The sequence below is a fragment of the Peromyscus eremicus genome, chromosome 1, assembly GCF_949786415.1.
Source record: "Peromyscus eremicus chromosome 1, PerEre_H2_v1, whole genome shotgun sequence".
Taxonomy (NCBI): domain Eukaryota; kingdom Metazoa; phylum Chordata; class Mammalia; order Rodentia; family Cricetidae; genus Peromyscus; species Peromyscus eremicus.
In genome coordinates, this window is record NC_081416.1 from 52,094,737 (window position 1) to 52,114,228 (window position 19,492).

At 49.1% G+C, this 19,492-nt stretch overlaps 3 protein-coding genes across 5 annotated transcripts; 2 read left to right on the top strand and 1 right to left on the bottom strand.

Moving 5' to 3' along the window:
• The first annotated feature begins 4,031 nt into the window (after positions 1–4,031).
• Taf6l (TATA-box binding protein associated factor 6 like) lies at positions 4,032–15,834 on the top strand. Of its 3 annotated transcripts, none has more exons than XM_059261386.1 (12): positions 4,032–4,191; positions 5,245–5,301; positions 6,755–6,914; positions 7,517–7,603; positions 8,613–8,763; positions 8,894–8,944; positions 9,445–9,539; positions 11,753–11,827; positions 11,945–12,165; positions 12,460–12,592; positions 14,806–14,934; positions 15,033–15,834. In XM_059261386.1, exons 2-12 carry the CDS (start codon positions 5,294–5,296, stop codon positions 15,795–15,797), a joined length of 1,875 nt encoding a protein of 624 aa, XP_059117369.1. In that variant the 5' UTR covers positions 4,032–4,191; positions 5,245–5,293; the 3' UTR covers positions 15,798–15,834. The 3 variants fall into 3 exon arrangements, with proteins under 3 accessions (XP_059117369.1, XP_059117377.1, XP_059117384.1); XM_059261394.1 differs by lacking the exon at positions 4,032–4,191 and adding an exon at positions 4,316–4,356; XM_059261401.1 differs by lacking the exon at positions 4,032–4,191 and adding an exon at positions 4,635–4,762.
• Position 15,835: 1 nt separating this feature from the next.
• Positions 15,836–17,930, top strand: Tmem179b (transmembrane protein 179B). Its single transcript, XM_059261497.1, has 5 exons — positions 15,836–15,991; positions 16,789–16,976; positions 17,060–17,194; positions 17,304–17,382; positions 17,581–17,930. Exons 1-5 carry the CDS (start codon positions 15,896–15,898, stop codon positions 17,740–17,742), a joined length of 660 nt encoding a protein of 219 aa, XP_059117480.1. The 5' UTR covers positions 15,836–15,895; the 3' UTR covers positions 17,743–17,930.
• On the bottom strand, positions 16,301–19,446 carry Tmem223 (transmembrane protein 223). The gene is made up of 2 exons (XM_059261459.1): positions 19,137–19,446; positions 16,301–18,412 (listed from the first exon to the last, which is right to left on the bottom strand). The coding sequence occupies exons 1-2, from the start codon at positions 19,438–19,440 to the stop codon at positions 18,120–18,122; spliced, it is 597 nt and encodes a 198-aa protein (XP_059117442.1). The 5' UTR covers positions 19,441–19,446; the 3' UTR covers positions 16,301–18,119.
• Positions 19,447–19,492: the final 46 nt, after the last annotated feature.

A 19,492-nucleotide genomic window follows, 5' to 3' on the forward strand; every position in this document is an offset into this window, starting at 1 on the left:
GCCTTGGGCCTTCCTCCATCCTCTCTTGCCTTCTTCAAGTGGCCGATAGTTATCTAGACATATAAATGTGAGCAGTATCAGCCAGCATCCAGTGCCTTCGGGAATGGCTCCACTTCCAAAGATGGACGGACACGTTGGTGTTCAAGCATGGAAACCACACTGAATGTCAACATAACGGAGAGACTCAGCAGGGTCAGGATCCTCAGGTGGAGTTGCCATGGCAACCCCAGTTCCATCCATCTGGCTTTTACAGCTTAGTCCCAAAGGATTTTCTTTTCCAAGCAGCAGCAGCAGTATTGAACCCTGAAAGGAAGAGGTGTGGATGTGTACATCCCTGTTCTCATGCAGTAATCTCCCTTCTGGAATTAAAAAATAAGGGATAGAGAGATGGCTCAGTGGTTAAGAGCCTTTGCTGACCTTGCACAGGACCATGTTGGCTGGGCGGCGGTAGCACGTGCCTTTAATCCCAGCACTTGGGAGGCAGAACCAGGTGGATCTCTGAGTTCAAGGCCAGCCTGGTCTACAGAGCAAGATCCAGGACAGGCACCAAAACTACAAGGAGAAACCCTGTCTCAAAAACCAAAAAAAAAACAAAACAACAACAAAAACCCCCACCATGTTCGCTGCTTACGACCACCTGTTGTTATTCCATCTCCAGGGGATCTGACTTCTCTGGCTTCCTTAAGCACAGCCTGCACTCAAGTGCACACACATAAATAAAAACAACAGTAAATAAATCCTGGGCTTAGAGAGATGGCTTAGCTGTTAAGAGTACTTGCTCTTCCAGAGTTGTCCATTCTCAGCACCCACTGATGACACATAGCTCTAGTCCCAGGGGATCTGATGCCCTCTTCTGACTTCCTCAAGCACCAGGCACACACATGCTGCACAGTCATACATGCAGGCAAAACATATAAAACATTTAAAATTTTTTTAATTAAAGTGATTCTTTAATAGAGTGCTGAGGATGTAGTTTAGTGGTAGAACATTCGCCTAGCAGTTGCAAAGCTGTACATTTGATCACCTGAACTTCAGGCAATAAATAAAAATGTATTTTGCTTTCTTAGGGGCTCCTCTACTTCAGGTTAACTTGATATGTAGCTGAGGATAATACTGAACTTGGGATTCTCCCACTCTTACCTCACATTACAGGTGTGTATCACTTCACCCAGTTTGTGTCCTGCAAGTACTAGACAAGTACTCTACCAAGTGAAGTGTACCCAGCTTCCCACAGGACTGCTAAGATGGTGAGAACAAGGAAAAAGAGCTTGTTGCATAAGCCTGACAACCTGAGTTCAACTGCTGGTCCCTACGTGGTGGACCAACTCCTGCCAGTTGTCCCTGATTGGCAAGTGTATGCACACATACAGAATTTTTTTCTAAAACTTTTTTTGTTTGTTTGTATTTCAAGACAAGGTTTCTCTATGTAGCCTTGGCTGTCCTGGAACTAGCTTTGTAGATCAGGCTGGCCTCAAACTTACCGAGATCCACCCGCCTTTGCCATTGGAGTGCTGGGATTAAAGGCGTGCTCCACCACCACCTGGCAATTTTTTTTTTTTGTTTTTAAGAGATCGGAAACTAGAATGAGGTGTGGTGGCACACATCTCTGATCCCTGCACTCTGGAAGCAGAAACAGGCCTATGAGTTTAAGGCCAGCCTGGTTTACACAGTGAATTCTAGAGCAGACAAGTACATAGTAACACCCTGTTTTAAAAAAAAAAACAAACCTCCCCCCAATAAAAACAAAATAATAATAAAGCTGGCTGTAGGGGCTCACAGCTGAAATCCCAGCACCCTTACAGTGAGATGGGAGGTGAGACTGGACATCCAGAAGCTTGGGACCAGTTAGCTTGGACTACATTGCCCAGAAACAACAAGGTAGAAGAGAACCAACTCTGGAAAGTCAACTGACCTCCACATGCATGAAATGGCATGCATGTGCCCTCCACCTTCCATTCATATACATGATTCTTTTTTTTTTTTTTTTTTTTTTTTTTTTTTTTTTTTTGGTTTTTCGAGACAGGGTTTCTCTGTGTAGCTTTGCGCCTTTCCTGGAACTCACTTGGTAGTCCAGGCTGGCCTCGAACTCACAGAGATCCGCCTGGCTCTGCCTCCCGAGTGCTGGGATTAAAGGCGTGCGCCACCACCGCCCGGCCATATACATGATTCTTAAAAAATTCTACTGTTCGAAGATTAAAGAAAGTTTAACCTCCAACTTTGCTGGATGCTTTCTTTCATTAAAGTTTTGAGAGGAAAACACCAGGGCAGACACACTAAATCTCTGCAGCTGCTGGGAGATGATGTACAGGAGGGAAAAAGACAGCCATACCCTTTTTGGAAAAAAGCTGGCTGGCCGAGAGAGGTGGCACACCTTTAATCCCAGCAATAGGGTGGGATAGAGGCAGGTAGATTTCTGTGAGTTCAAGGCCAGCCTGGTATACAAATGGAGTTCCAGGAAAGCTAGGGCTATTACGCAGAGAATCCCTGTCTCGAAAAACCAAAAACCAAGCCCCCCCCAAAACCCCAAAACTGGCTGGTTTAGCAACAGAGGTTGGCAAGCTGCTGCAAATTTGGGGGTGGGAACATCTTCAGAAAAAGTGAGAATGTCCAGAGTGCCAGGGCAAGCATGTTTAGGATTTTGACTGTATTCAAAAAAGAGATTGGCCAGCCTGGTCTACATAGCTAATTCCAGGATAGCCAAGGCTGCTTGAAAAATGAGAGAGAGAGGAAGGGAGAGAGAGAGAGAGAGAGAGAGAGAGAGAGAGAGAGAGAGAGAGAGAGAGAGAGAGAGATTGATTGATTGGGTGTGGGGGACATTTTTGTTACTGGGCTGGCTTAGCAGTGAAGATCTGGAAGCACCTGCCAGCTGTTGAGAATGGTCTCACTATGTAGTTCAGGTTAACCACCAATTCCTCCTTTAGCTTAGTCAGGCTTGAAATTTGTAATCCTCCTGCCTCAGCACCTCCATTTCCCCTTTTACTTGGAGTGGGGTGGTATGCTGGATGAAGTTCACTTTTTATCAACTGAGACTTGCCAACAAACCAGGAATGCTGAAACAGACCCATACTTCCTGCATTTGGAGAGGCTTGTGAGGATTGCTGGAGGACAGCTTGGTCTATATAATGAGTTCCTGGCCAGGCAGAAATGTAAGATCTTTTCCCAAAAGGAAGAGGGTAAAGGGTGGGGGAATTGAAAGAACACACAGGAACTGTCCTAACAGGAGTTTAGGAAAGAGCTGTTAGTGCAGTGCATGAGTTGCAGCCTATAAGCCTGTAGTATGGACTGTAAGTCTATAGTGTAGGACACGAGTCAGGAGAATGGGGGACGTGGGCCTAAAGAGCAGAGTTCAGAGCTTATCTGAAGTGTTTGGCTTAGCCAGAAATACCTCTTCCTCCTCCTCTTCCTCGGTTTTTTTTTTTTTTTCCTTTTTTCTGTCCTGGAACTCATTCTGTAGACCAGGCTGGCCTTGAACTCACAGAGATCCGCTTGCATCTATCTTCCTAATGCTGGGATTAAGGGCAAGCACGACCATTGCCTGTCTGTACCTTCTTTGGATTTCTTTAGAGTCACTGCATACCGGGCTGGCCTCGAACTCACAAAAGTCCTTTGTGAAATGGACAAAATGTATATTTTGCATCTGCCGTCCTAGTGCTGAGATTGAAGGTGTGCACACCACACCTGGCCAGAAGTCCCTTCTGTCCAAGGGGAACAGCTCCTGGGAACCCCATCTATTCTTCTGGGAAGGGGAAGTAGCAGCTGCTGTTGGGGGCCTTATTGGAGAGAGAGGTTGAAGAGGAAAGGGAAGTCAGGCACTAAAAACTTCACTATGATCCAAAAAACGTGTTAGCTCTGCAATAGCAAGCTCAAGGGAACGAGGACTGTCTCTCTGAACAATATGTTAATTCAGTGCAGCCAGGGCCCACCACCTGCTAGCCAACCAACAAGAGCTGTTGCTTTAAGAAGCGCCACTCACGTGACCAACGACACCTCGGTGCCTTCACCGCTCTTTCACACTGACCAATCCTGACGTGGGATGCCTACTGGTGGGCGGGAAACTCAGGAGACGGCCACCGATTGGCTCCGCGCATTGAGGGCGGAGCCTGGGCTCCGAGAGAGGGAATTAGCAGAGCCGGTGAGTGGAAGCAGCCGCCGCCTCCCCGGCGGGCGCCCTCGCAACGCCGGAGTCCGCAGGTGAGCAGGCCCTACCGGGGCCCAGGCCTTCGCGTCCCGCGGTGAGCTGCTCGCCAGCCTCGGAGCCCGCGGGAACCCGCCCCCTTCACCGAGCACGTGACACAAGTTCCGTAACCCTTGACCTCCCCACTCCACCCACGCCCTCTGGATCTGGGATGAAGGAAGGTGGGTCGGAGGATGCGCAACCCGGAGGCCCTTGGAGGTCGGTTCCCACGCCTCCTGGTCAGAGAGACTTGGACCTGAGAATGTGCAGGACAGGAGACTGAGGAGTGGTAGACCCTGGTCGCAGACCTGACTTTGTGAGGTCTCAATAGGAGGACAAAAATAGAGAAACTCCCTCCTGGCTTTCCACAAGAATGGGTGCTCCCATTTCACAGATGGGAAAACTGAAGCGTACTCATCCAGTGGTAGTCTAGTGGTGGGACTCCAAATCCTTGGCTATGAAGCCAGGCCTAGTTCAAACCCAAGCCGGCTGCTCGTAAATGTAGTATCCCGAGTTAATTTACGACAAGGGTTCGAGTCCCTGCCATCTAATTACTCAGTGATTACTGGTTGGTCATGGACAATCTAGGTAACCTCTCTGAGCTATGACTTTCGTGGCTTTGTGAAATGGACAAAATGTATATTATATATCTTGTTAATGAGGGTAGGATGAGGTGATAGAGTGTTGCTAACTGGAAGCCACAGACATTTATATACTTAGAAAAATAGCTGTGCTGGAGAGATGAGTGGTTAAGAGCACTGGCTGCTCTTCTGGAGGACCCCAGGTTCAATTCCCAGCACCCACATGGCAGCTCACAACTGTCTAACTCCAGCTCAAGGAGATCTGGCACCCTCACCTAGACATACATGCAGGCAAAACACCAATGCACATAAAAATAAGTCTTTAAAGAAAAAGAAAAATAGCAGTTCTAGGCCAGGAGTTCTAGCGCACACTTTTAATCCCAGCACTCGGGAGGCAGAGGCAGGTAGATCTCTGAGTTTGAGGCCAGCCTGGTCTACAGAGTTCCAGGACTAAACAGAGGCTTTTATAACTGTTCCTTCTCTTTTCAGCAAGTGTTAATGAGGGTGTGGTATGTGCTGACGCTGCTGGACACTTGGGATGCAAAGGTGAGCGTAGAGGTTATCTTGCGCAGCTTATGGTCTTCTGGGGACCACATGCTGATTCTCAGCACCCCTTTAAAATGAGTGGGAATGATGGTAAAAAGCTGGGGGTAGTGAGCTTGTACCCAGCCCTGGGCATACCAAGAGAGGGGGTCCCTGGAGCTTGCTGAGCAGCCAGCCTAACCTAATCTGTGGACCTCAGGTTCCAGTGAGAGACCCTGTCTCAAAAAGCAAAGTAGATGCCGGGCGGTGGTGGCACACGCCTTTAATCCCAGCACTCGGGAGGCATAGCCAGGCGGATCTCTGTGAGTTAAAGGCCAGCCTGGACTACAGAGTGAGTTCCAGGAAAGGCACAAAGCTACACAGAGAAACCCTGTCTCGAAAAACAAAAAACAACAACAACAAAAAAAAAGTAGACAGCTCCTCAGGAGGAATGATACCCAAGGTTGTCTTCTGGTATGAACTCTGCAAACACATACACACAAAAGGTTTGCAGTTGTGTAGTTACAGACTGTTTGAACCTAAGGCTCACACGTGTTAGGAAAACTCTCTTTACGACTGAGCTATATATCTTCAGCTTTTTTTTTTTTTAATTTCATTTATTTAATTATTTTTATTTTTTTAATTTTATTTATTTATTTTTTTTTCTTGAGACAGGGTTTCTATGTGAACTTGGCCGTCCTAGAATTTGTTCTGTAGACCAGGCTGGCCTCAAACTCAGATCCACCTGCCTCTGCCTCCTGAATGCTGGAATTAAAGTGTGCACCATCACTTCAGCTCCGGCCTTCTTTTTACATTTTAGTTTGAGATAGTCTGAGTTGTTAGGGTAGCCTTGAATTCACTTCATAGTCCAGATGGGCTTTGAACCATCCATGCTCCTGCCTCAGAACTGCTTTAAAGACAAATGACAGGGACATTTACAAGATCTGGGAAGAGCTCCCTGAGCAGGTGACATTTGAACAGTGATCTGAAGGGGAGTAGATGATTGGTCACTGAGTCAAAGAGATTTGGGGAGGAGAGCAAGGAAGGGGGAGTGTCAAACAGAAGAAACAGTGGACTGAGGTCCTGAAATACGGAAATGGAAGGTGGCCATGGGTAGACACGCAGAACACAAGGGGAGAAGCAGACACACGGCATGTGCATAGCCTTTCCAGCTTGGGCCAGTTTTGTTCCCTTTTCCAAAAGCAACAGGGGACCACTGGGAGGAGGGTGGTGGGGGTTATATGGGTTGCCCATTGGTTTTAGAGATAAAGAATCGTGAATCCTTGCTGGAATCCTGGGAGCATGCCTGGGTGGGTCACCTTGGCATGGGCTTTGTTGAGCCTCTAAGCTCCCTGTTCGTGGATTGCAGAGCAAGAGGAGCAGGTGCGATTGGAAGGGTCTCGCTTGACCTGTGCTTGGGGGAATCTTAGAGATACTGGACAGCTTTTTCAACCCTTCCTTTTGTTTCCACTCTTAGCTCCACTGGGGCCATGTCAGAGAGAGAAGAGCGGAGGTTTGTGGAGATCCCTCGGGAGTCAGTTCGGCTCATGGCAGAGAGCACAGGGCTGGAGCTGAGTGATGAGGTGGCTGCTCTGCTCGCCGAAGATGTATGCTACCGTCTCAGAGAGGCCACACAGGTATGCTGCTCTCGGTTCTCTTCCCCTTCTCCCTCTGTTCTTCCTGTTACCTCCGTGCACGCTGACTCGTTCAACAAACGTATGTTGGGTACCTTGTGCTTTGAGGTTAGGAGACAGTCTAGGCCTTTTAAGGAGGCCTTTTCTAAGCCGGGTGGTGGCACACGCCTTTAATCTCAGCACTTGGGAGGCAGAGGCAGGTGGCTGTCTGAGTTCAAGGCCAGATCTACAGCTAGTTCCTGGACAGCTATGGCTACACAAGAGAAACCTTGTCTTGAAAAACAAAAGAAACCAAAACAAAAACAGAGTCCCTTTCTAGTCAGACATCTGGAAAAGAAAACACTAGCTGAGCACTTTCTTATGGCACTTCTTTACAGTGTCCTGCTGCCTAGGCAGCATGGATGGTGATACTCCGCACAAGAGACACTGAGGCACACAGCTGGGGCATGACATTCAGAAGTTTTACCGAGGCTGAGCGGCAAATGCAGGCTTTCTGATTGCTGGCATGGGGTCCTCTTTGTCTACTCAGTCTAACCCGTTTCCTTTGGGGGTTCCCACACCTGCTCCCTGCTTCCTCACTCCGGCTTCTGTTCCTCCCCTCCCAGAATAGCTCTCAGTTCATGAAACACACCAAACGGAGGAAGCTGACGGTAGAGGACTTCAACAGGGCTCTCCGGTGGAGCAGTGTGGAGGTAAGTGGAGTGTGGCCACCTCACCTGTTCCGATCTGGGCTGGCAGTGTGCTGCGGCATGAGACACATACACAGTGCAGCAGGTCAGGCGCTGGGCCCAGACCAAAGGAATATGAGTGTTTTTTGAGGCAGAATCTCACTATGTATAGTGGGCTGACACCCAGTTCCAATTAAGAACATTTTCAGTGGCTGGAGAGATGGCTCAGAGGTTAAGAGTACTGACTGGTCTTCCAGAGGTCCTGAGTTCAATTCCCAGCAACCACATGGTGGCTCACAACCATCTGTAATGAGATCTGGTGCCCTCTTCTGGCCTGCAGGGATATGTGCAGACAGAACACTGTATACATAATAAATAAATAAATCATTAAAAAAAAAAAAAAAAAAAGAACATTTTAAATATAAAATACGACGGGCGGTGGTGGCGCACGCCTTTAATCCCAGCACTCGGGAGGCAGAGCCAGGCAGATCTCTGTGAGTTTGAGGCCAGCCTGGACTACCAAGTGAGTCCCAGGAAAAGCGCAAAGCTACACAGAGAAACCCTGTCTCGAAAAAAGAAAAAAAAATAAATAAATAAAATAAAATAAAATAAAATACAACATGAAGCCGGGCAGTGATGGCGCACGCCTTTAATCCCAGCACTCGGGAGGCAGAGGCAGGCGGATCTTTGTGAGTTCGAGGCCAGCCTGGTCTACAGAGTGAGTTCCAGGAAAGGCACAAAGCTACACAGAGAAACTCTGTCTTGAAAACACACACACACACACACACACACACACACACACACACACACACACACAAAAAAAAAAAAAACCCAACATGAAGGATGGTAAGAAACTACAGAACCTTTGTTCAGGAGCTGTGATAGACAAAAATAAGGGAACCATATTATAGTGCCTTTCTTTACCATGTTCTGACGTCATTCTGTATGCTTCAGCTTTTTATTAATTTATTTGCTTTTTTATTGTTGTTATTATTATGTCCAGTCACCTTGCTTGCTAATCCTTTCTCCTCAGGCTGTGTGTGGCTACGGATCCCAAGAGGCACTGCCCTTGCGCCCCGCAAGGGAGGGCGAGCTCTACTTTCCGGAGGACCGAGAAGTGAACCTGGTGGAGCTGGCACTGGCCACCAACATCCCCAAGGGCTGTGCCGAGACAGCTGTCAGAGGTGGCTGCTAGGGTCCTTCTCGGTGCTGGGACAGGAACTGGGTGGTCTGAGTGGTGCCGATGGGCCAACTTTTAGGAAATTTGAAGGGGCGAAATCCCAACTGACATCCATCTCTTTCCCTTGATTTTAGTTCATGTCTCCTATCTGGATGGCAAAGGAAACCTGGCACCTCAAGGATCAGGTAAATAAATGGCAGTGTGGAAAATGGCTGTCTGGAAGAGTGAGGGCCTCTGTGCCTTTGGGTCTTCATCTGCCAAGCATTTACAGATGCCTGCTGTGTTCTAAAGGAACACATGCCTTTGTCCAGAGGCTTATGGTCAGAGGCGGAACCCAGACCCGTTACCGTTCATAATGTATGTTGGAGGCCAAGACAGAAGTATGTGCTGTAATCTGAGGTCCCCAAGAAGTACTTCCGGGGTATGCTGGGCAGAGTTTCAGAGAGCCTGAGAACTGGGAGCTTGAGAACTGAGCAGGAGTCTGTGGCAGGGGTGGGTGGGAGTAGAGGGAGCAGAGACGTGTGGAGCCTGCCTGATGAGAGTGCAGTTGGAGCAGCTTGGCCGGCATGTCCTGCTCGATCCGGTTCCGTGTGGGTGGGGGTGGTGGGTGGAGGGTGGCAGGCTGAGGGAGCCTTGAGAAGGCTATGCCTCCATCTGTGACCACTTCCTTCCTGTCTTCTCACAGTGCCCAGTGCGGTGTCTTCACTGACGGATGACCTTCTCAAATATTACCAGCAAGTGACACGGGCTGTCCTGGGGGATGATCCACAGCTGATGAAGGTGAAACAGAGCTGACTGGACACCAAGTCCAAGTTTTAAATCGTGTGGAATATTTCCAGTTGTCTAGTTCTTGCCCTCTGTAGATGAACTAGTTACTGTGGTGGAACCCATTCTCTAGTGGGGTGTGTGTGTGTTTGTGTGTGTGTGTGTTTGTGTACGCATGCACGCTCTCTGAGTAGCCCCCTACTGTACCAGTCCTGACTCCTTTATGCTCTAGTAGAAATCCTTGTTAAATGGGCAATGGGCAACACAGAAGGAACTTCTGATGATGGTGTTCTCATACCTTCATTCTGGAGACCCATTTTTTGAGGTGTCTATTGATCTGGAGCCAAATGAGGCATTTATTTTATTTATTTATTTATTTATTTATTTATTTATTTTTGTGTATGTGTTTTGTTTTTTGTTTTTGTTTTGTGGTTTTTTTTTTGTTTTTTTTTTGAGACAGGGTTTCTCTGGGTGGCTTTGGAGCCTGTCCTGGAACTCACTCTGTAGACCAGGCTGGCCTCAAACTCACAGAGATCTACCTGCCTCTGCCTCCTGAGTGCTTGGGATTAAAGGTATGAGCCCCCATGCCCATCGAGGCATTTGTTTGTCTGGACTTGGTAAGGAAAGGAGAAGTAGATGTCCAGGTCGGGTGCCCCCAGGTGCCCAGCCAGGCCCGCTCTGCAGACGTAGTTCCTGGGCTGGTTCCCGCTACTATTGCTTTAGCCTCTGGACACCACCTGAAAGACCTGAAGTCTTTCCTCTCCTGTCCACAATCAGACGAGGCTGTGGTTTGCCCAACCATGTGACTTTTCTGTATGACAATTGAGATTCCCCCACTTTCACATATCTGGCTGCTATTTCACTTAAAAACTAGGAACATTGCCAGCATATGACATTGTTCTCAAAACTTGACTGCTAGGCTGGTCATGCATTGATTAGCATGTTCAAAGGCCTGGATTGAAAGTCCCAACACTGTAAAACAAATAACACAGAAGCAGTTGTGGTGGTGTGGGCCTGTAATCTCAGCCCTGGTAGGAAGATTGCAAGTTGAGGCCGGGCTGTGGGCTACTTTATAAGACCCCCTCTCACTCAGCAGAGAACAAAAGGAAATAAAAACTTAGCTCTTGCTTTGCTTCTTAGTCACCTATGGGTGGCAGTTGTGTGCCTGGGAGCTAAGCCTCTTTGCAATTTCAGATCTTTATCTAGAGGGTTTGGCAGGTCCAGGTCATAGCAGTTTATGGATGAGGTGGTTTTCTTTGTTTGTTTGGCTTATATATTTTTGAGACAGGGTCTCTCCATGTAGCCCTGGTTGGTCTGGAATTCTCTATATAGACTCAGCTGACCATGGACTCAAATATCTGCCTTCCTACTTACCCAGAGCTCTAGGATTAAAAGTGTGAACCGCCATGCCAAGCTATTTGCTTTTTGTTTGATTGTCTGTTTTGAGACAGGGTTTCTTTGTGTAGCCTTGGTTGTCCTAGAACTAGCTCTAGAGACCAGACTGGCCTAGAACTCAGACATCCTCCTGCCTCTGCCTCTAGTGCTATGTTTAAAGGTGTGCTCCACTACTCAGTTGCTTTTTAATATTTTAAAGAATTATTTTATTTTAATTTCTATATTTATTTTGGGTTTTTCAAGACAGGGTTTCTCTGTGTAGTCTTGGCTGTTCTGGAACTCTCTCTGTAGACCAGACTGGCTTCGAACTCACAGAGATCCGCCTGCCTCTGCCTTCTGAGTGCTGGGACTAAAGGCATGCGCCACCACTGCCTGGCTAAATTACTTATTTCTTATTTTATGTGTCTAGTATTTTGCCTGCATGCACTTAAGTAAGTGGGTCATTTTTGTTTAGTGCCCATGGAGATCGGAAAAGGGCGTGTATCCCTTAGAACTGGACAGTTGTAAGCTGTTATGTGGTGCTGGGAACTGAACTCTGGTCCTCTGCAAGAACAGCAAGTGCTCTTAACTACTTAGCCATCTCTCCACCCTGACTTAAGGTTTTTAGTGTAATGTCTTCTGCTGGCTGGGTGGTGGTGGCACACACCTTTAATCCCAGCACTCAGGAGGCAGAGGCAGGCGGATCTCTGTGATTTAGAGGCTAGTGGGTTTCTATAGGTTGAAACTGATGGGATTTCTGCATCGGGGCATGGACCTTTAACATCATAACACATGGGTGCAGTGCTAACCCCCCTCCAGGATGGTGACTCTTTTCATAAAGACGTTCCTTTCAGGTCGCCCTCCAGGACCTGCAGACAAACTCCAAGATCGCGGCACTCCTGCCTTACTTTGTTTATGTGGTCAGTGGGGTAAGTGACCAACTTTGAGTGAGGGTGACCCCACAGTGTTTAGGGCTCCTAGCAGATGCTGTCAGAGTGGCAGGCCCTGTCTCTCTGTCTCCCTAAGCAGCCCACGTTTACCAACAGGTAAAATCTGTAAGCCACGACCTGGAGCAGCTGCACCGACTGCTGCAGGTGGCACGGAGCTTGATGCGGAACCCACACCTCTGCTTGGGGCCCTATGTCCGATCCCTGGTGGGCAGCGTGCTCTACTGTGTCTTGGAGCCGCTGGCCGCTTCCATCAACCCTTTGAATGACCACTGGACTCTTCGGGATGGGGCTGCTCTTCTACTCAGCCACATCTTCTGGTAGCCACTGGGCTCGAGGTGCACAGAGGGTGGCATAGCTTACACAGTCAGCCGGGCTGTGGTAGGGAACTGTCTGAAGCCTCTGGCTTTGAGATTGAATGTTGAGTGTGGAACCTTTCCTTAGCACTCCCTAGCTGGCGTGCCGTGGTACAATTGCAAATATACCAAGATACTAGTCTTTTTGTCTCTTGGATTCTGGGCCAGTCAAAACTGGCAGCCTGTCCCAGAGTGCCTTACAAATGCTCGACTCTGTGTGCAGTACCTTATTCCCTTTCCTGCCGGTTGCTTCCACAGGACTCACGGGGACCTTGTAAGTGGCCTCTATCAACAGATTCTGCTCTCCCTGCAGAAGGTCCTGACAGACCCTGTTCGGCCTCTCTGTTCTCACTATGGGGCTGTGGTAGGGCTGCATGCTGTAGGCTGGAAGGTGAGGACCCTGGCTTTTCTCACAGATCTTTTGAGAGTTGCCATGTGTGTTGGAAAAATAGCATTCATGTATATTTTATTATAAAAGTGTGTGTGTTTGATGCGGCCAGGTTTATTGTATGCCATGTCGGTCTGTATGTAAATGTGTCATCCCTTTAGAACTCCTACTTGGAGGTCTTTATAGTATGAATTCTTGCCCATTCCTTAACACCGTGTTAGGAGCTACCTCAATTTCTTTGTTCCTCCCCTTTTCTCTTTGGGTTGTTTGTTTGACATGGTGCTTGTTTTGTAGTCCATACTGGCCTTCAATTTGTGATCCTCCTGCCTCAGGCACCATGCTCGGCTTCAGTTTTTGTGTTTTTTTTTTTTTAATTGCATGTTTTATAGTGAGCAGAAGTTTAGCATCCATAGAAATCACCAGACGATTATGTGCCTAAGTTCTGTTAATATGACTGTTCACTGAACCACTCTTTGATACTTGGAATAATTCTCTGTTTCATTTTGAATTTGTATTATTTTTTAAGTTCTAGAGAAATATCAAGTAATATCTCCTTTTTTTAACGTCCTCACAATCTTTTAGGGTGCTTTCCCAACTGCCCTAAGGAACCAACACACTTTAATCTGCAGTGCTGGCTGTCAGACCCTGGGTCTCGTTCAGACTTGGTCGGTGCTGCCCCACCTCCCACCCCACCCCTTTTGTTATATTTCTTCCCAGATTCTTGCTGTGATGCTGCTGTAGTGTCTTCCGGGGGGATTGTTCCTTGTTGGTATGTGTGTGTTTTAAGCTCAAGGACAATTTTATTAGAGTTTAAAAGGAAAATATCCCAGAGCAGGCAGGCTGTAAGTATCAGAGGCTGCCCAGTTCTCTCTCTTAACTCTACCTGGGTTCAGGGTCACCAGGCTTGTACAGCAAGTGCCCTTACACAATGAACCATCATTATTATTATTATTATTATTGGCTGTGAACCCAGGTCCTCTGAAAGAGCAACCAGTTCTCTTAATTGTTGAACTATCTCTCTGGCCCCTTCTTACTGGTTTTTCTAAACAGGGTTTCCCTGGCTGCCCTGGAACTTGCTCTGTGGACCAGGCTAGCCTCATGGACTCAGAGATCCAACTGCTTTTTCTGCCCTCCCCCACTCCAACCGCCTAGGCATGAGCTGTTTTTGTTTAAAACTGGGACTTAAAGTGAAGCCCAGGCTGGCATCAAACTTGGAATTAGACTTGTGAATGCTAGGGTTACAGACCTGCACCTCAAAATCTTGCTGATTTATATGTTTGAGATCACTTTTGAGTGTATATTGATTTCTGTAAATTTTAGCAGTATGTTTTAGTGTCTTTTGTAATTACAGTTATTTAAAATGTAATCCCTATTTCTTTGTGTCAGTAACATTTTCCCTAGGAATTTGACAGGTGGTCAGCATTTTCAAATGTTCATGGTCTGTGGATGAGTGATCCAAGTCTAACTTACATGTCAGAGCCCACTGAAATATCATAGTTTTTGTTTAGTCTTTAATTGCTTCCCCGATAACTACTCAATTTAAAACTGCACAATCAAGTCGGGCAGTGGTGGCGCACGCCTTTAATCTCAGCACTGGGGAGGCAGAGCCAGGTGGATCTCTGAGTTCAAGGTCAGCTTGGTCTACAGAGTGAGATCCAGGACAGGCACCAAAACTACACAGTGAAACCCTGTCTGGAAAAAAAAAAAAAAACAAAACCAAAACTGCACAATTAAAGCCATGTGTGGTAGTACACTGCCTATAATCCCAGAACTTGGGAAGCTAAAGAAAGGGAATTCTCAGGAATTCAAGACCCAGTCTGGGCTCCCAGCAAAGTCATTTCAACAAGGTTTCTTGATTGTTTTTGTGTGTGTGGTCTGAACTCAGCTCCTGTTTCTCATTAAGAACAATACTTCCCTGCTGATTGTATTCACAAACAGTCTACAAGCAGTTTTTATGTCGTACTGATTTAATTATGTCTTATTAGCCCACTGTTTAAGTGCCAGAAATGGGTCTTTTTATATTGCCTGTGTTTGTTTTTATGCCTCATGCCTACCAAAAGCTTGCACATACAGTAGATCTCAGAGAAACGTTGGACACCTCAAGGAGGAAATTGAGGACTGGCCCCGACGACAATCCGAGTGGGTCTTTTGTGGGAAGGGTACTCAAGAGGGCATATGAACCGAGGTTGCTTACTACGTTCCTTTTTTCCTTCTAGGCAGTAGAACTAGTCCTGTACCCACATCTGCCCACTTACTGGACAAACTTGCAGGCGGTGCTGGATGACTATTCGGTATCTAATGCCCAGGTGAAAGCGGATGGGCACAAAGTCTATGGAGCTATTCTGGTGAGTGGACAGCCCCAGCTTCCCCTTATTACAGGAGCTCAGCAGGTTTACTTTGAGGTGCCTGCTGGCCCAGGTTCCTTCTAGCTCTTTGTGTACAGGTGGCCGTAGAGCGACTACTGAAGATGAAAGCCCAGGCAGCAGAGCCCAACCGCTGTGGTCTCGGCGGGAGAGGGTGCCATCGTGCCGAGGACCTGCCTTGGGACAGCCTTCTCCTGCAAGAGTCTCCTCCGGGGGGCGGTGCCGAAGCCGGCTTTGGGTCTGGTCTCTCCCTGCCGCCAGGAGGCGCCAGGCCAGAGGACCCTTCTTCCTTGACCCTGGCCGACATCTACCGAGAGTTGTACGCCTTCTTCGGTGACAGCCTGGCCACTCGCTTCGGCACTGGCCAGCCCGCGCCCACGACCCCGCGACCACCCGGAGACAAGAAGGAGCCAGTGGCCGCCCCAGACTCGGTGCGGAAAATGCCGCAGCTGACTGCTAGCGCCGTGGTGAGCCCGCAGGGGGACGAGAGCCCTCTCGGCGGGGGCCCCGCGGCCGCCGCCGCCGCCGCCTCGGAGAGCAGGCCGCTGCCGCGCGTGCACCGGGCGCGGGGCGCTCCTCGTCAGCAGGGTCCTGGCGCGGGAATGCGAGACGTCTTCCAGAAGAGCCGCTTTGCGCCCCGCGGTGCCCCTCACTTCCGTTTTATCATCGCCGGGCGTCAGGCCGGGCGGCGCTGCCGCGGGCGCCTCTTCCAGACTGCTTTTCCCGCGCCCTATGGACCCAGCCCAGCGTCCCGCTACGTGCAGAAGTTGCCCATGATCGGCCGCACCGGCCGCCCGGCTCGCCGCTGGGCGCTCTCGGACTATTCCCTGTACTTGCCACTGTGAGGCCGCCGGCCCTCCAAGAATAAAGCCGCACCAGGAAGTGACGTGTCTGTGCTCGTGGGCGGGGCTTGGGCGGTTGGCTTCCTGGTGGCCTGGGCGCCATGGCGCTGCGCTGGTTGCAGCGAGTTGAGCTCGCGCTGTTTGCTGCCGCCTTCCTGTGCGGGGCCGTGGCGGCCGCGGCACTGACTAGGACCCAGGTGCGGCTGCGGGGCGGGCTAGTCCTGGGGTCGAGCGTCAGGGACTGGCCGCGGTAGCTCCATCGGGCCTAGGGGCTGAGAAGTCGGTCCCAAAGTTGTTTCCTTTCTAAAGGAGCTGGACACGCAGAGTATCATCCAGCCGGTGTTAAGCTTACTTGGGTGCTGAGACACACAGGCCCAGTCTTTGGATCCATCTAATAGGAACATTTGTGCCCCCCAAACCCCCAAAACGTAGTGTGGTGGTGGTGATCAAGGTCCCGCATGATTGTAATGCGGTGTGTGTGAAATAAGGAAACGCATACATCTACGTACGTTTAAGGTTTACTACTGCTGGGCAGTCTTGGTAAGAGCACTTTGAGTCACTATAGGAGTGTACGACGCTCTTTTACTGACTAGGAGAGCTGCTTGTTAAAGGGCACACAAGGTCAGGGTTTACTCTGCTCACAGGGAAATGTGAAGCTAGTTATTTTTCTTGGGGTCCGTCTCCCCCTCCCACCCCCCAGGGTTTCTGTGTAGTCTTGGCACTCCCTCTGTAGGCCAGGCTACAGGACTAACAGGTCCACCTGCCTCTGCCTCCTGGGTGCTGAAGTCAAAGGAGTGCACCACCACTGCTGTGCTTCTCTTGAGTTCTTTATATTATAACCCACTGAATTTTCTGACCCCTCTGGGCCCTGCAGACTTGGCTCCCAGCAGATCCACATCAGTCTCTCCTAATTTGGGAACTAGCCCTAACATTTGGCAGTAACCTGCATCTCAGGGCACTGAACCACCAAGGATTTAACAGCTTCTCTCCACAGGGCTCCTTCGGTGGTAGCTGTCCCTTGTATGGTGTGGCTGCCCTCAATGGCTCCTCTCTGGTCTTGTCAAGTCCCTCAGCCTCTTCCCTCTGCTACTTTGTAGCTGGGGCTTCAGGCCTCTTGGCCCTCTACTGCCTTCTGCTTCTCCTCTTCTGGGTCTACAGCAGCTGCATCGAGGACTCTCACAGGTGATTGATTGCCCTACTGAGGACAAGGGACCAAGGTGAGATGAGTCCCATCTAAGCCACAAAGCGTGTTTTCTCTCCCTCAGAGGTTCTATAGGGCTCCGAATTGCTTTGGCCATCTCAGCTGTAGCCATCTTCCTGGTCTTAGTGTCTGCCTGTATACTTCGATTTGGCACCAATTCTCTCTGCAATTCCATCATCTCCTTGAACCATACAATTAGGTAATGGGAGAGGGAGGGAAGCCTGGCAGGGATTATAAGTCCCCATTGTTATCCCCATAAATGTGCTTAGAGCATGTCCCCTTTCTCACAACTCTCTTCAATCTCACAGCTGCTCTGAAGCCCAGAAAATCTCATGGACACCCCCTGGAACTGCTGTGCAGTTTTACTCCAATCTACAAAACGCCGAAGTGAGACAAAGGGATATACTAAGATTAAATATCTGTAGCTTAAGAGTGTTCACCATGTAATCCATGCTTGCCTGTAATTCAGTCAAAAGCTCAAAGTAGCCATGGGCTTGTCACCTGATTCTGAATAGAGAGGATATTGTGTGGGTAGGACTGGATTGGAGATGGCTTCCTTCCTCACACTCCTGTTTTCTCTCACAGACCTCCTCTTGGGTGAATCTGGTATTGTGGTGTCTGGTCTTGATGCTCCAGGTCATGCAGTGCAAGTCTGAAGCCGCCCCATACCGGCCTCAGGAGAGGGGTGACCCAGAGTGGAGCTCTGAGACCGATGCTCTTGTTGGGCAACGCCTGTCTCACACCTGAAGAATACTTGAGTGCTTTCTGAAGCCAGACCCTCCATGCCCAAGTGCTTTTAATTTTGCCTCACTCAATGCAGCCCTGTTTATGCTGAGAATCGGTTTTCCCTCCAGGAGGGAAACATTAGAATAGGCCCCCTCTGCCTTTTCACCTTAACATTTTTTTGTACCAAAATAATATATTACTTTTCTTCATCATGGTATAGAGTTCTTGATGTTAAAGCAAATAGATGGGAGAGGAGACAGAATGATGGCTGAAGTGCATCCGGCCCTTTAGAACACAGATTTATTGGCTATTAGTGAATCCTGGGGGCCTTTTCATTGCTCTAGGTTGTCTCTTCATCCCTAGGGTTTGCATCCTCATCTGAGAGGGCAAGTCACATTTCACAGGCTCCGGTAGGCACCCACAGTGCTGTCAAAGAGTTGAGTGTTGGGGAAATGTCCAGCTTTGTCCAAAAGGAAGTAAAAGCGTCGGCCTTTGATCTTCAGAGGCAACATGGCAGGAACTTCAGCTCTGTGGGCCATGCAGGAAACCTGGTTCAAAGGAACTGTGAAATGGGTTCCCAAGCCAAAGGGGGCATAAGTGGTAAGCGTCACCTGCTGCCCTCCTGCAAGGAGCATGACTGAACGCACAGATCGGAGAGAGTAGAGGAGACCAGCACCAAGGACCAAGGCTCCTGCAGAAGCAAAGTGGGGTAAAGGGTTATGCAGACAGACTTCCTTTAGAGCTGAGTCACATTACTGTAATGGCAGTAACAGTTTTGAGCACTTACAGAATTTTGTGTTCCTAACTGTAAACCCATCACTTTAAAAAAAAAAGGGGGTGGTGGTGGTAATTGGTGGTGGTGCACACCTTTAATCTGAGCACTACGAAGGCAGAGACAGGAGGATCTATAAGTTCCAAGGCAGCCAGAGCTACACAGAGAAACCCTGTCTTGAAAAAAGAAAAAAAAAAAAAAGGGTCTTTTAATCCATGCTGGCCACAGCTTGCTATAGGTTCAGTAACCTTGAACTTGTGAATCTGTGATCTTCCTGCCTCCACTGTATAAATGCTAATATTACATCTGGGTGCCACCATGTACCGTTTATGCAGTGTTAGGGGCTGAACCCAACGCTGCATGCTACTTAGGCAAGCACTCTACAAACTGAGCCATACCGACATTTTTATAGATGGCCAGCTCCGTGGCTTCAGTAGCCTGCTCACGGCCAGAGTGAGGGGCAGATCTTGGCCTACGGTGTGTGAGGAGGGAGTTGGGGAGCAAGGCATTCAGTGACTTAGTTGCCATCACACCTATACCGGGTATCCCACTTACATTTCTGCTCATCCAAGAGGATTGGGAACCCTTCTTCATTGAGTTTTGTGCTCACAGCCCCACGGCAACCTGGAGCCCATGCCCTTACCCATCGTGCCGCAACCAACAGCTAGCCCGTAGCGCCAGAGTGCCGAGCGCAGGTCCGTGTAGCCCCGGTTTGGAGCCTCCGCAGGAACCCGGATCAGAGGTCGGGACAAGGCTGCAACAGCCAGGGAAGTCCAGAATATGCCCTGGCCGGCGCAAAACAGTCCAAGGATGGCAAAGAAGCGGCCCCGTTCATGCTGGAAAAGCAGCACATCCCGTGGGACCCCATTTTGCAAAGGCCGGTACACAGGGTGGGACCGCAGTACAGACAACAGCCCGCTGACCCACCGCCTGCAGGGCGCCGCCATGGCCGAACACTTCCGTCTGCGGGGCGGGACTTCCTGTCACGACGCAATCTCC